This window comes from Micromesistius poutassou (genome assembly GCF_964030765.1).
Source record: "Micromesistius poutassou genome assembly, chromosome: 21".
Taxonomy (NCBI): domain Eukaryota; kingdom Metazoa; phylum Chordata; class Actinopteri; order Gadiformes; family Gadidae; genus Micromesistius; species Micromesistius poutassou.
The window spans coordinates 7,409,154-7,422,205 of record NC_140291.1 but is presented as its reverse complement, the minus strand read 5'-3'; the positions used below and the strand labels follow the sequence as shown (position 1 = coordinate 7,422,205).

The 13,052-nt window shown below is 44.2% G+C and overlaps 1 protein-coding gene across 1 annotated transcript in view; it reads left to right on the top strand.

Annotated features, from left to right (window-relative positions):
- Positions 1 to 290: 290 nt before the first annotated feature.
- The window catches only part of mpp2b (MAGUK p55 scaffold protein 2b), a gene marked incomplete at both ends in the record, with an annotated part of 35,215 nt that continues 22,453 nt past the window's right edge, over positions 291 to 13,052 (top strand). Inside the window, one exon of the mRNA XM_084486007.1 lies at positions 291 to 378. Within this exon, the coding sequence (XP_084342133.1) occupies positions 291 to 378 (88 nt within the window). The remainder of the gene's footprint in view (positions 379 to 13,052) is intronic.

The window sequence follows — 13,052 nt, the reverse complement described above, 5'->3', positions numbered from 1 at the left end:
AGAGAAAGAGAGAGAGGGAGCAGAAAGCAGAGAGAGGAAGCAGGAGGAGGAGGCTGATCCCTCTGGCTTCCTCAGACCTTCTGAGTGAGCACTGTGTGTGTGAGCAGGGCGTGAGCACTGTGTGTGTGAGCAGGGTCTGAACAGTGTGTGAGCAGGGTGCTAGCACTGTGTGTGTGAGCAGGGTGCTAGCACTGTGTGTGTGAGCAGGGTGCTAGCACTGTGTGCGTGAGCAGGGCGTGAGCACTGTGTGTGTGAGCAGGGCGTGAGCAGCAGTCTCTACTGTGCTCACTATGGCGGGAGGCTTGTTTGGAAGGGTGTACCTGGACCAGGACTCTGCACACTCCCTGGAGGGGCTGGAGCTCAAGCTGGGAGGAGACGGTAAGGGGGGCGGGGGCGGGCCAACAGCGTGGTCGCTACGCCAATGCCTGGGTGAATGAATGGGGATGAATGAGTGGGGATGAGGCTGGGGGTTGGAGGAGAGGGGCGATGAATGAGTGAAGAGACTTGAAGAGTGCTGTAGGGAAGGTGGTTCGGATTGAGCTTTGGATGAAATGGTGGGAAGTAAGTCTTTGGGGTGATGTCTTTGGATCACAGGTCAGGTCAAGTACAGTTCAGAGGAACGTAGGTGCTGGGCAATTAATCGAATTTTGATCGCGATTTCGATTTCAGAGTGAAACGATCACCAAACTAATATAATCGAGTTGAAACTTTTTTTTAGAAATTGCAGAACAGCTGGATTCATATCTGGACTTTATTTTCTATTTGACCATTCTGTGTATATTTTTAAGGGGAAATTTTGACGTTCTCATTTACAAAGTGTTTTTTTTTGGAGAGAAATTATGAATAAATGCATCATGCTTTCAAACTCAAAAATAATCGTTTGAATAATCGAGATTTCAATATTGACCAAAATAATCGTGATTATGATTTTTTTCCATAATCGAGCAGCCCTAGAGGAATGATGGGATGATTTAGTGCGAGGCTCAGTACCAGCTAGGGGGACTTTGGGGATGAGGCTAGTTGTGATTCTCCCGAGACTGGATGATGATGATGATGATGATGATGCTGACACTGACAAAGTGCAGGGACCTAATGGCACCTACAGGTGTGTGTGTGTGGGGGGGGGGGGTATTCAGATGTGAATCATAACAATACCGTTTTGTATTTGATTGACAATCAATTTGATTGATTTTGTATTTGATTGATTACAACATTCACAAGGCAAGCATTTGAAGTATATTCAACGACGAGCGACAGAGAGCGACAGAGAGGGGGAGAGAGAGAGACAGACTAGGAAAAACCGAGAGAAAAGAAAATCCTAATTGATGTGCTGCAGGAAGCGAAAAATCCAGATAAAGGAAAGATATTACAGATTCCAGGACTACCCACTGTCCATAGGGAATAGCAGCCTTTTCCATCTGCTGGTGTTGGAGGCTGCATGCAAATGACCCCTCACTGAAAATATTTACACACACAGCCTCTCTCATCAAGAACTGCCATACATTCCCTTCATTATTAAGTGACTCAATCAGGGTCTCATGCCAAGGAGTAATGGGTTGAAGGATGAGCCAAGTGTGATGCTGTGTTTCTTTTCTAGCATCCTTAGACGTTTCTTCTACCTAGCGAGTGGCAGTTCAGTGCTTATCTCCTACTTTTATGTTGCACTTTTCCTGCTTTGGCTCACCAATATCATCTTTGCCCGAAGGAGTTGCCCGAAGATGAATTGGTTTTCATCATATTCTTTTTTTCCGAAACAAGGCAAATTTGCATGGAAGAACATGTTAGCTTAGCTTAGCTTAGCTTAGTGTGTGTGTGTGTGTGTGTGTGTGTGTGTGTGTGTGTGTGTGTGTGTGTGTGTGTGTGTGTGTGTGTGTGTGTGTGTGTGTGTGTGTGTGTGTGTGTGTGTGTGTGTGTGTGTGTGTCCAAGATGCATGACTTTGATGTAGAAGGGTGAGTGAGTGTGTCAGAGTGCATTTGAGTGTGTTGTGCGATGTGTGTGTGTGTGTGTGTGTGTGTGTGTGTGTGTGCGTGTGTATTTGTGGCCAACAGTGTATTTGAATATGAGGGAGGCGTAATCACGTACCTGTAGAAGGATGTGTGTGTGTGTGTGTGTGTATGCGTCTGTGCGTGCGTGCGTGCGTGCGTGCGTGTCTATCCATCTGTGTTCAGAAAGAGAGATGTACAGAAAGGGAGAGACATCATCATGTTTGATAGAATAGCAGGTTTTGGTGTGTGTGTGTGTCCATACACAGTATTGTGTATAGTGTACATTAAGTAGGTGGTGGTATTTAGCCATGTGTATGAACAGAGATAGCAGTTGCTTTAGTGGCCGCCGTTAATGGAGAGATATGCACCATTGTTTCAAGTGGATTGGGTCATGCCTTTGGAGAGGCGACGCTGCTCATTATTTAGAACAAGACAATACCTCAGACTCAAACCATATGTTCATTTATGAATAAGTACATATTATGAATGGACTTTTTGGAGGAATATACTGCAGGTGAGGAAGCCATTATATATTTCTATTTCTCGTCTTTTTTGTTGATATTCTAGCCTAAACCTTCAATGTATGCGCCACCGGGCTGGTTAGCTTCTTCTGAGGGCTATCCATGTTAGCTACTTCTGAGGGCTATCCATGGTAGCTACTTCTTAGGGCTAACCATGTTACCTGCTTCTGAGGGCTAACCATGTTTGCTGCTTTTGAGGGCTATCCATAACTGCTGTCCACCCTGGTGAAATGTCACTAAATATCACGTGTTTCTACAGGGCCGACCTTCAGCACACTAATGAGAAGATGCAACTCCACCCAAGCAACACCACCTTCCACATCCCTGCAGCTGGAAATGGCCATCACCATGGCAATAGACAGCCTTTGACAGAGGCAAAAATAAATACATCAATAAATATATGAATATTATATGGTAGTGGAGAAGCCAGCCCCATTTGTTGGGTTGTTTCGGATACACACAGAGAGGGAATTCTATCTCGTTCCTCGGAGCTCATGTATCAGAGGAGTATGATCTACGTGTGGGGATTGCATAAGGAAGCTGCCTTGCTCGCTCCCTTACTATTGGCAATGCTTAGGCTTCCCCTAGGCGATATTATCGGAGAGCATCCACAACTCTGTGGCTGATTACAATTATACATCTGTGAACAATGCTGATGCCATTTCTTCCTTCACGTCGTTCATCTCCGATCCAGCAGTCCATGTTGAGGCTGAACTTCTGGGGTAGTAGACGTCACAGAGCAAAGTCGATGAAGCTTTGTGGATTCTGAAAGGGTAGGAATAGTGTATTCCCACAGCTGCCTGTCGACATGGTGTTGATTAGAAACCTTTACAGAAAATTTTGTGCTGTTTACAAGCGCTCGCCAAGTTTGTGTTCACTGTGAATAAGCCATTAGGTGCATACAGATCCCTGCTTCTGGAAACATGGCGGGTCAAAACAAATACGAAGACAAATAAAAGGGAAACGCTACGTTGACCCAGATTTGAGATTTTGAGATTTGTCTGCCATCAGCCTTTGGAATAAATAATCTACTATGATAGATTTATAGCATTTCAAACCTTCTAATCTCCAAATTGCGTTTAATTTTAATCAGTTAAACAGTCCTACAAAAACACTGAAGAATGATTCATGAGTTTTGTATGGTTTATATTGTTGAATTCGTCAGTTTGTCTATATAATTCATGAGGTTAACGGTACCTTATATATCATGGCAATACATCTACATACACCCACTCTACATGCATAAGTTGGTCATTAATAACCATAGTTACCGTTTTGGTATTTCATCTCGAATGTAAATCGTAATACCCCATCATATATCAACCATGCAGGACTCCTGCATTGTCTGTTATGTTGACACATATGAATATGATTTTTTTTTTTTTATATATATAAAAACATCACTTCATAAATGTTAAATCATTGTGACATAAATAATATTCAGATCAGTATTCTAAACTTGGTGCGTAACAGTTGCCAGTGAAAGAAGGTGTTCTCAGTGAATCTGTTCATCTCTCTACGACGCCCACTCACCGCACCATTACGCAAAAATACATCACTACTTTGTCAAGGATTCTCTGGCAAGCTTAAAAATATATAGGTTCATCATTCACAGTCTACAGGGTTTACAGGGCGTGGAATGCATGGCATCTTGTTAATTACCAAACATGTTCATCCCGGTTAATCAGCTGTGATGAACGCATGCACACTCCTAATTCGACGGGCTGATCGGCTGCTGTCTGTGACATATGCCTCTCGCCACCTCCAGGGATGGACTAAGTATTCATTGATTTAGCTGGAGAGTGGAGAGTTTAATCCGATACTACGGCGTACTCCAAGTGTGCTCTGAGCTCATGCCTATAAAATCCAGTCACAGGAGTCTAATTATTTTTAAGGTATTTTTAAACCGTGTCAATTCATTTCCGTTCATGGAATACGCTTTTGGTAATTTGTCTTCTCTCTCTTTGGAGAAACTTCCGATCGTTATGAAAATAATATTCACACAAAGGCGTATTGAGTGTGATTAGTTCACAGGGATCTCCATCACCTGGTTTAACCTCAGACAACTACGGTTCAGTCTTTATCCTCCCACTGAAGGGATAAGTGGAGAATTTTCGGAGCAAAAAAAATGAGTTTCAGCGAAATAAATTAAAATGCCAAATGTTATTTAATAGAGTCAGCGGTAGAGCTGTGATGGTGGCAAACATCGACTGCACTCTGTTTACATGACATTCAAAGAGTTTCCCCGGCGTCACGGCAGGTTATGCTTATGAATTTAACCCGACAGAAAGGGAAATGAGTTTGGAGGCCAGGTACTGCGGCTCATGATGTAATTCGTTTCCCAGCTTTGACACCAAAGCTACTCCTGTCATAATGATCTCCCAACATTCATCCATCCATTCTACTGCTCACCTTGTCTCCTCTCCTCTCTCCCTCCCCCCTCTCCCCCCTGCTTACCCTTTACCACAATCAATGGAAACACAGATACAGTTCATGCCCGATCTGTGACATTGTGCTTGATTGTAGACCGTTTCAGTAATAACAAATATATATTTAAAAAATGATTTCACTTTTTCTCTGTCTGTCTCTCTGCCTCTCTGCCTGCCTCTCTCTCTCTCTTTCTCTCTCTCTTTCCTGCACTATTTGTTCCACTATCTGTTATCTGCCATTAGTAGGTTAAGGAGCAGGTGGTGTGTGAGCGGGTGGTGGAGGTGAGGGTTTGGGTTGATGTGGTGGGTGGCACCGCCCACCGCGCACGCTCTCACCGACCACAATTGTTATTCTCTAGCGACGAGCTAACAGGTTGCAGTTTCACCGGTGGGGCTGGTGGTGTTTAGAGGGTGGGGGGGGGGGGGTTCTGCCGCGATTGTGAAGTCACCAGAATTTGTGCATTGTCTCGCCACTTGTCCTTTCCCGCCATTTGCTGTTCAGCTCACGCTTGTCTGTGAACACAAATCAATAGCGTTCAGCAATCATGACAACAACCCTGGCTTCGTCTTCTTCATTGGTAGGGCTCCTCCTCCCCCTTCTGACTGTGTGTGTGTGTGTGTGTGTGTGTGTGTGTGTGTGTGTGTGTGTGTGTGTGTGTGTGTGTGTGTGTGTGTGTGTGTGTGTGTGTGTGTTGAGGAGGACACGTAGTAGAACACTTTACAAACAACAGACTTTCCATATAAAGTCTACACATCACAATGCATTGTGCGATTTTTGTTGTTTTCGATTTTTCGTCACACACAGCCGGCCAAGCATGAAATAAGCTCTGCAACAGTTTATTCTTGGCAGGGTCTCTAATTATTTATTTATTTATTTTGGGCAACCAGACTTATCCTCCCCACTTGGTTTTTCCTTCGACGGCTCTCACGCGACCCCTCAAGTGCCTTCTCTCTCGGTCACGCCTCCGCTGTCGCCTGCCCACACAGAGCGGGGGTCTCCCAGTGTCGGGGGGTGCTGCAGGTGGCTGGGTGGGCTTACATGCGCTGAGGTGAACGGCAAACCGGTTACTCAGCGCCCTGGCAGAGGCTGTCAGCGTGGAACGGAGCGAAGGGGGCTGAGAATTACTGCCACTGCTGCAGCTGCTGCTGCTGCTGCTGGAGGGATGGGGGATAAGGGTTGATATTGAAAGATATTCATATTTACTGAATATCGAAACGATAACGATTTGGAAGAATGGGGTGCAGGGGTGGTCTGTTGTGACGTCACATCGCAATGACCACCTTCATTTCAGAAGTAAGTTGTAGGTAGGTAATGGCGTTTTGGTCACTACTACTAGGGGATTAATTAATCGTGAATACATTTTTTCGTTGTGTGGAGACATTGTTGTGTTTATTACTGCCTCAGCGTTTCTCATGCGAGACATGGAAAAACAACCTTGATAAGCATAGGTTGCGGTATATTTACGTTGATTCAGGATTTTACAGTACTACAACTCTCTAGAGTCATCACAATATGCAGAGTAATGGCAATGAAAAATCGCACGATGCATTCTGATGTGTAGACTTTATATGGAAAGTCTGTTGTTTGTAAAGTGTTCTACTACGTGTCCTCCTCAACACATCACATGGTTAAGGATAGTGTAGCTATGGATTGGGCTTTAACTCCAAGCCAAAAGGTCCTGTGTTCGATCCCCATTGTCTCTTGCCCGGACATTGAGAAAGGAGCCTTGCCCTGTATAACTGCTCCTTTATGACACTGATCTGGATAAACTGTTGGGTCATTTGGATAAAATCCTATTTGTTTTCCAAACTAAATCAATTGTTATAAAAAATAATCATATATTAGGTGAAAATGTTGAGTTGAGTACATTCACATTTATATTTAGGGAACTTAGCAGACGCTTTTATCCAAAGCGACTTACAATAAGTACATTTGTCAGGAGAAGGAGAAACAATATGTTGCTGTCGGTACAGTAAGGATGCTCATAGAACCAACTAACAATTGCTAGGCAGGACGTACAACATGCGAGAGGAGTAAGCCATCCAGGTCATTGTGTACGATCTTGTCTTCGTAATGGTGGAGCACAGCGTCCCAGATGTAGGCAGGATCTGTCTCCCTATGTGCTGACTCTTGAGCGCTGAGTGCTGCAACACACGGCAGAGCAGGAAGTAGCCCCGCAACGCAAGTGGGATCTTTAATAATCTCCATGAATTATAGAGAAACTTGGCAGCCTGGAGACCCAACCTTCCTGTGTTGTGGAGCACTCTGAACCACTGTGTAGTAGAGTGAGGACCAGAACATTGCTATCACACACACACACACACACACACACACACACACACACACACACACACACACACACACACACACACACACACACACACACACGCCTGCTTTCACCTGCCTTTTGTCCCTTTTGTTTTTGTCCTTGCTGTGTTGATCAGACAGGATACACGGGGACACAGAGTTGAGAGAGAGAGAGAGAGAGAGAGAGAGAGAGAGAGAGAGAGAGAGAGAGAGAGAGAGAGAGAGAGATGAATGATGGAACGATAAGACCTAGAAGAGAGGAGGTAGAGTGTGGTCCCTGGTGTCTGTGAGAGAGAGGACGATCGGCATGACAATGAACCGCGACATACAAAAAGAAAGAGAGAGAGAGCGAGCTAGAGAGAGAGAGAGGTAGAGAGACAGTGACCAAGACTTGAATGAAGGGAGGTAGAAAATAAATTCTATAGATGCAGAAAGAAGCGGACGTCACAGGAGAAAAATGGAAAGAAGAAAATGAATGAGCAGTGAATGATAGCGGCCCGGGATCATGATGCAGTGCAGCAATGATCATTCATACCGGGAATTATACCTCACTAAATTAATACCAAAGAATCCGCGGCTCGGGTCAGGGTGCCTCCACTTCTTGAGGAAAGCGCAGACGTGGCCGCGTGGTGCCGGTGATTAAAGGGAATTATGCAGGCCCACTGCGGCTGAGCTGGCACCCGTCCCGGCTCTGGACCGGCTCAGATCCGCGGGATCAGAGGCGGGGCGACCCGGGACGACCTCCCGGGACGACCTCCCGGGACGACCTCCCGGGACGACCGGGCTCCCCCTGGAGAGGCTGGATCTGTTTGATTAGGGAGCCATGTAGAATGGGTGGATGGAGTCAACTCACAGTTCTCCCTCCCTTCCCTCCCACATTTCCCTTCCTTTCTTCCTTCACTACCTCTTGCATTATCCTGTCTCTGTCTGTCTGTCTGTCTGTCTGTCTGTCTGTCTGTCTGTCTGTCTGTCTGTCTCTCTGCCTCTCTGCCTCCCTCCCTCCATCTCTCCCACTCTTCCTCCACTTCCTCTTGCCATACTTCCTTACTTCTCAGACAGCCTGTCAGTCTCTCTCTCTGTCTCGCTCTCTCTCTCTCTCTCTCTCGCTCTCGCTCTCTCTATTACCTTCCCGACCTCCCCCTCTCAACACCCCTCTTCTCCTGAGAGACGAGATGTCTTCATCTCACTCGCGGTATAATATATATATTTCTGCCGTTGCTTGACAACCGGGGTGGGCGGGGCTTGTCTGCTCCCGTGGTGCCCAGGGGCACTGCAGGGCCTGTCTGTCAACAATCCCTGCCCATGATTTATGTCGCTACAGATAAGAAAGTCCTCTCAGGTAGCGCTTTATATGACGGCTTTAAACAAGAGTGATGGGATCAGTCTTTGATAAGGGAATGAGCTGGGGACTTATTTAGGATGTGCGAGTGTGTGTGTGTGTGTGTGTGTGTGTGTGTGTGTGTGTGTCTGTCTGTGTCTCTGTGTAAACGTGTGCGCTTGCGTGCGTGTGTTTGCTCGCCCTTCTCGGATGTAATAAATGAATGAATGAATACATCTAGTATAGTTGTGCTCACACCGTATCGAGGACATTTTGGACTCGTCGCTTCCTTGAGTCATCATGACCTTCAACATAACAGAAAACAAACCAGGGCCGCTTAAGCAGGGTCGAACACACATCGCAGGGTAATAGACGGCTGCATAAATAATGTGAGCCACAGAGCATGAGGAAAACCACCGTGAAGAGCTCTGAACTATCTGGGTGAGGCGCAGGCGCCTTGCCCTTACCTCTCTTAAGCTGACCCCACACTACAAGATAAATGTCCCGATATCGGGGCCGATTTGCCCCTTACGAGAATCGGGGTGGCGTTCCCATGGCAGCCGAATCGGGACGAAAATCGGCCCCGATTTTCCTGTCTGCCGTAGTGTTCTAAGATAAACTTAAGACCTCCCGATCTCAAAATCGGGGTTATCCAACATGTTAGATATTTTCGGCATGTTGAGTGTGTCAACATAATAGCGACGCACGTACACACAAACACACGCGCAAAACAAACACACAAACACGCTGACCCGAAGGTGCTCCATAATGCCAAAGCGCTCGATCTCGCGACCTGTAGCCTACTGTACTTATGAATTGTAACCGCTACAGAATTAGAAAAAAATAACAACAGAAAACAGTGAAATAGAAATGGCCGGAAAAGTGAAATGGACAAAGGAGATGGAGGATGTTTTAGTGGAACTCTGGGAGCAGCATCCCTCTGTATTTGATGTGTCATGTAAAGCATATCATGACAGGTTAGCAAAAGCCAGGGGATGGCTGAACATTGCCCAGGGTGTAGGAGTTGATGGTAAGCTAAAGACGACGTGAGACGTTGAGACGTTAACTAGGCTACTGTCACATCAGTCGGCTACTTTTAAAATAAATGTGTGCAGCATAGCGATCATTAACATATAATATAAACAATTCGAGCCTTAATCACATCGGTCTGTCTATCTGTATGTCTGTTCACATTGTTTCAGTCGAGGAGGTAAAGGCAAGGACCACAACCCTCCGCACCCAATACTCCAAGCTGTTAAAGCCGAAATCTAGCGGGAGCGGGGCGAAGTCAATGTCCGGCAGGCAAATGTGGATGTCCAGATCACTGGAGTTTTTAAAGAAGTACATAGTTCAGCGTGCCACTGAAACGAGTGTGAGTGTTTATGATAACCCGATCGCTGATAAGCAGACAGTTTGAGTATCTGCTAGGTTGTCACTAATGCATGGTCCATTCATATCATGGCAGGGTAGTCAACGTTACATGTTTTCCTACCTTAATTGGCTCACGTAATGTTGAATAATCCAAAAATGTGTTTACCCTCTCTTAAGTTTATTTTAAAGAAAGTGTAGCATATCTCTGACCCTAGCCGCACTTGTCACAAACGTGCCAAACGGTATCCTGATTCCTGCTGCTCGCCCAATAAGTGAAATACTCGATTTTGATTGGTCGACAAGGCTTGCCCTCGTCTGAAATTTCCTAAAAGTCTGTTCAATTCTGATTAGGTCCAGGAGTCAGGCAATATCTAACCTAACCTAACAATATCTATCGTGCATGCATTCACTATTTTGACTAAAATCAATGGGATTCTATGCATTCAGGTGGAAAAGTGTACAGCTAATACAGTTAAGTCAGTCCCATGAAAGGAATAGGCCTATGTAGGCTATTCAACAATATAAACTTGAGATTTTGGTAGGCTACTGAAACCATGCTTGCATTGGTTTATTCAAACTTCAATGAAGAGTAGGCTAATTGCATTGTGTGGGGGGATCAGCTAATACCATAAACAGAAGAAGTTATTTTTTTAAATTGTGTATTTTAATTGTTAGTCTAACACATTCACTTTTCTTGTTTTAATAATATATATATATTATTATAGCTTGATCAGTCAGTGAAGGAGGCACTTATGCAACAGGAGGACAGCAGTAGCATTGATGACAGCATTAATGAAAACGACGAAGACACCAACCAAGCAAGACACCCACCAGCCCAAGACACGGCAGGGAGCCCGACTGACACCAGCCCTTCACAATTAGGCCTCCTGTATGAAACCCAACCCAAACCTTCCCAAAACCAACCTAAAAAAAATAAAGTAGCCACCATTGACCCAATTGAACATGAAAAATTAGAAATATTAAAACAAATCACCACTGCAATCCAGAGGCCTGCTGACAGTGAAGATACATTTGGCAAGCAAGTAGCAGAAGAAATTAGATTAATACAAAACCCCCTGAAAACTCGATTAAAAAGGAAATTAATGAATGACATCTATGAGGCCCAAGAATGTGATCAGGCGTTGCCCAGCAGCTCCCTTCCGCCACTTATGTATCCCCCTACCCCAAACACACCTCATGAGCAGCAGCCCATGCCACAAACAAGCCCTTACCTTCCACAACCCCCATACTCCCCTACATCTATGTACCACTCTCAAAGCCACCACAGCGGTTGTATGTAAATGTATAATTATTTATATTATTTATATATATATATATATATATATATATAACATTGTATTGTATTTATTGTATTAAAATATATTAAACTTTATTATTAGTTACATCAATGGAGTTACTTTAATTTGTTATGACATTAGTAAGTAAGTAATAATAAGTTATAATATATAATTATGATAATACTTAATATGTTTAATACTATAACTGTCAGATCTACCTGGCTCAGAGCAGGAATGACAATGGGAGACCACACCGATACGTTTTAAACAATCATTGTTTAAAACAACAATCATTTATTAAATACACACACACACACACAGACACACACACAGACACACACACAGACAGACAGACACCACACAAAAAACTTTTCAAAGATATCAGAACATGTATGACCAAACCAAAGTGTGGTGCAGCAATGTAAGCAGTGTAATGCAATGCATATGTGTAATGTGTAACTAAGTGTAAGTAATGTGTAACACTAAGAACGAGGTGCAAGGAGAGAAGAGAAAGGAAGAGAAGAGAAACAACGATAACAATAATTACATATAATTTTGCTAATTTTGAGCTGCTACCAGGGGGTGCGCGAGATGAAAAATGTAACGGCTGTCTGGTGTTACCTCGTTTTCATTTATTTTATCTGTTTCGGAACCTATTCTCTTTAATGTTGTGGATCGTTTGCTTCATTGCAATTTAATTCAAGGGTTAGGGTTGGGATAAGGGATTAGGGTTGTGCCGATGCGTGATGGCTGACCGACATCACGATGGAGAGTCACCATCGTGATGCCCCCTCCCCCGGCGCCTCACTTTTCAATTTTCGTTTCCAAATATTTATTTAAAAACGAAAATATCTGTTTTAGTGCGTGTGTGTTAAATTAAATGGTTTTATATCTTAAACAAATTCCGTTGCAAATAGGAGGCGCGTAGCATCAATATCCTAACTAAAAAAAGTAAGTCGGCCAACACAGACACATTTTGCAGATTGTAAATTGACATGATACATTGTAAACGTTCACAATCCTGCTCTATGCTCTGTGATATTTTGTTTATCATCATTTCTATTAACTTCTGCGAGGCGCATAAAGTGGTCATGTAGATCGGTCGTGCTGGATGACGTAGCCTACACGGCCGAGAATCGGATAAGATTATCCTGTAGTGTGGGGTGTTCCGTCTAGTGTTCTAATCTTATGACGGATCGGAGAGCAAAAATCGGCTGCGATTCTCGTTAAGTGTGGGGTGTACTCCGACTCAAAAATCGGATAAGATAAAAAAAATCGTGTAGTGTGGGGCAGCCTTTAGAGGGTCCTTAACAGCTTGGAAAGAATAAATATAGGCTGAAACCTCTACTTTAGGGTCCTTGCCTAACCATCGTTTTTTCTGTAGACAAGGGGACGTGACATCGGCAGGCACAACGAGAGTGTATGAGTCTGTGAACCCCATGCAAATGCACTCTTTGTTAATATGGCAGCTATCAGCTTCCTCCACCCAGAATACTCCACCGTGGCTCTTTGGCTCATCAAAGATAGGTTGGTGACAGAAGGCATTCTGGGTAATGTAGGAAAAACTGATATATTAACCGGAATCAAGCCAATTCCCCTACTAAATACATCCCCACTTTTACTTTAAATAAACACAAAACTATAGATTTAATTGGATGTCTTTGCATAAAATTACCTTTAGTATTTTTCTGGGTCTGAATGGTTTGCTGCTAACCACTATAACTGACTTTAGAGAACACCGTTCCCTGAAGTCATTCTATTCTGCTCCAGCCTGTTTAGGATTAACTAGCCAAACAAAAGCTGTTTGGATTGTTTTTGGTG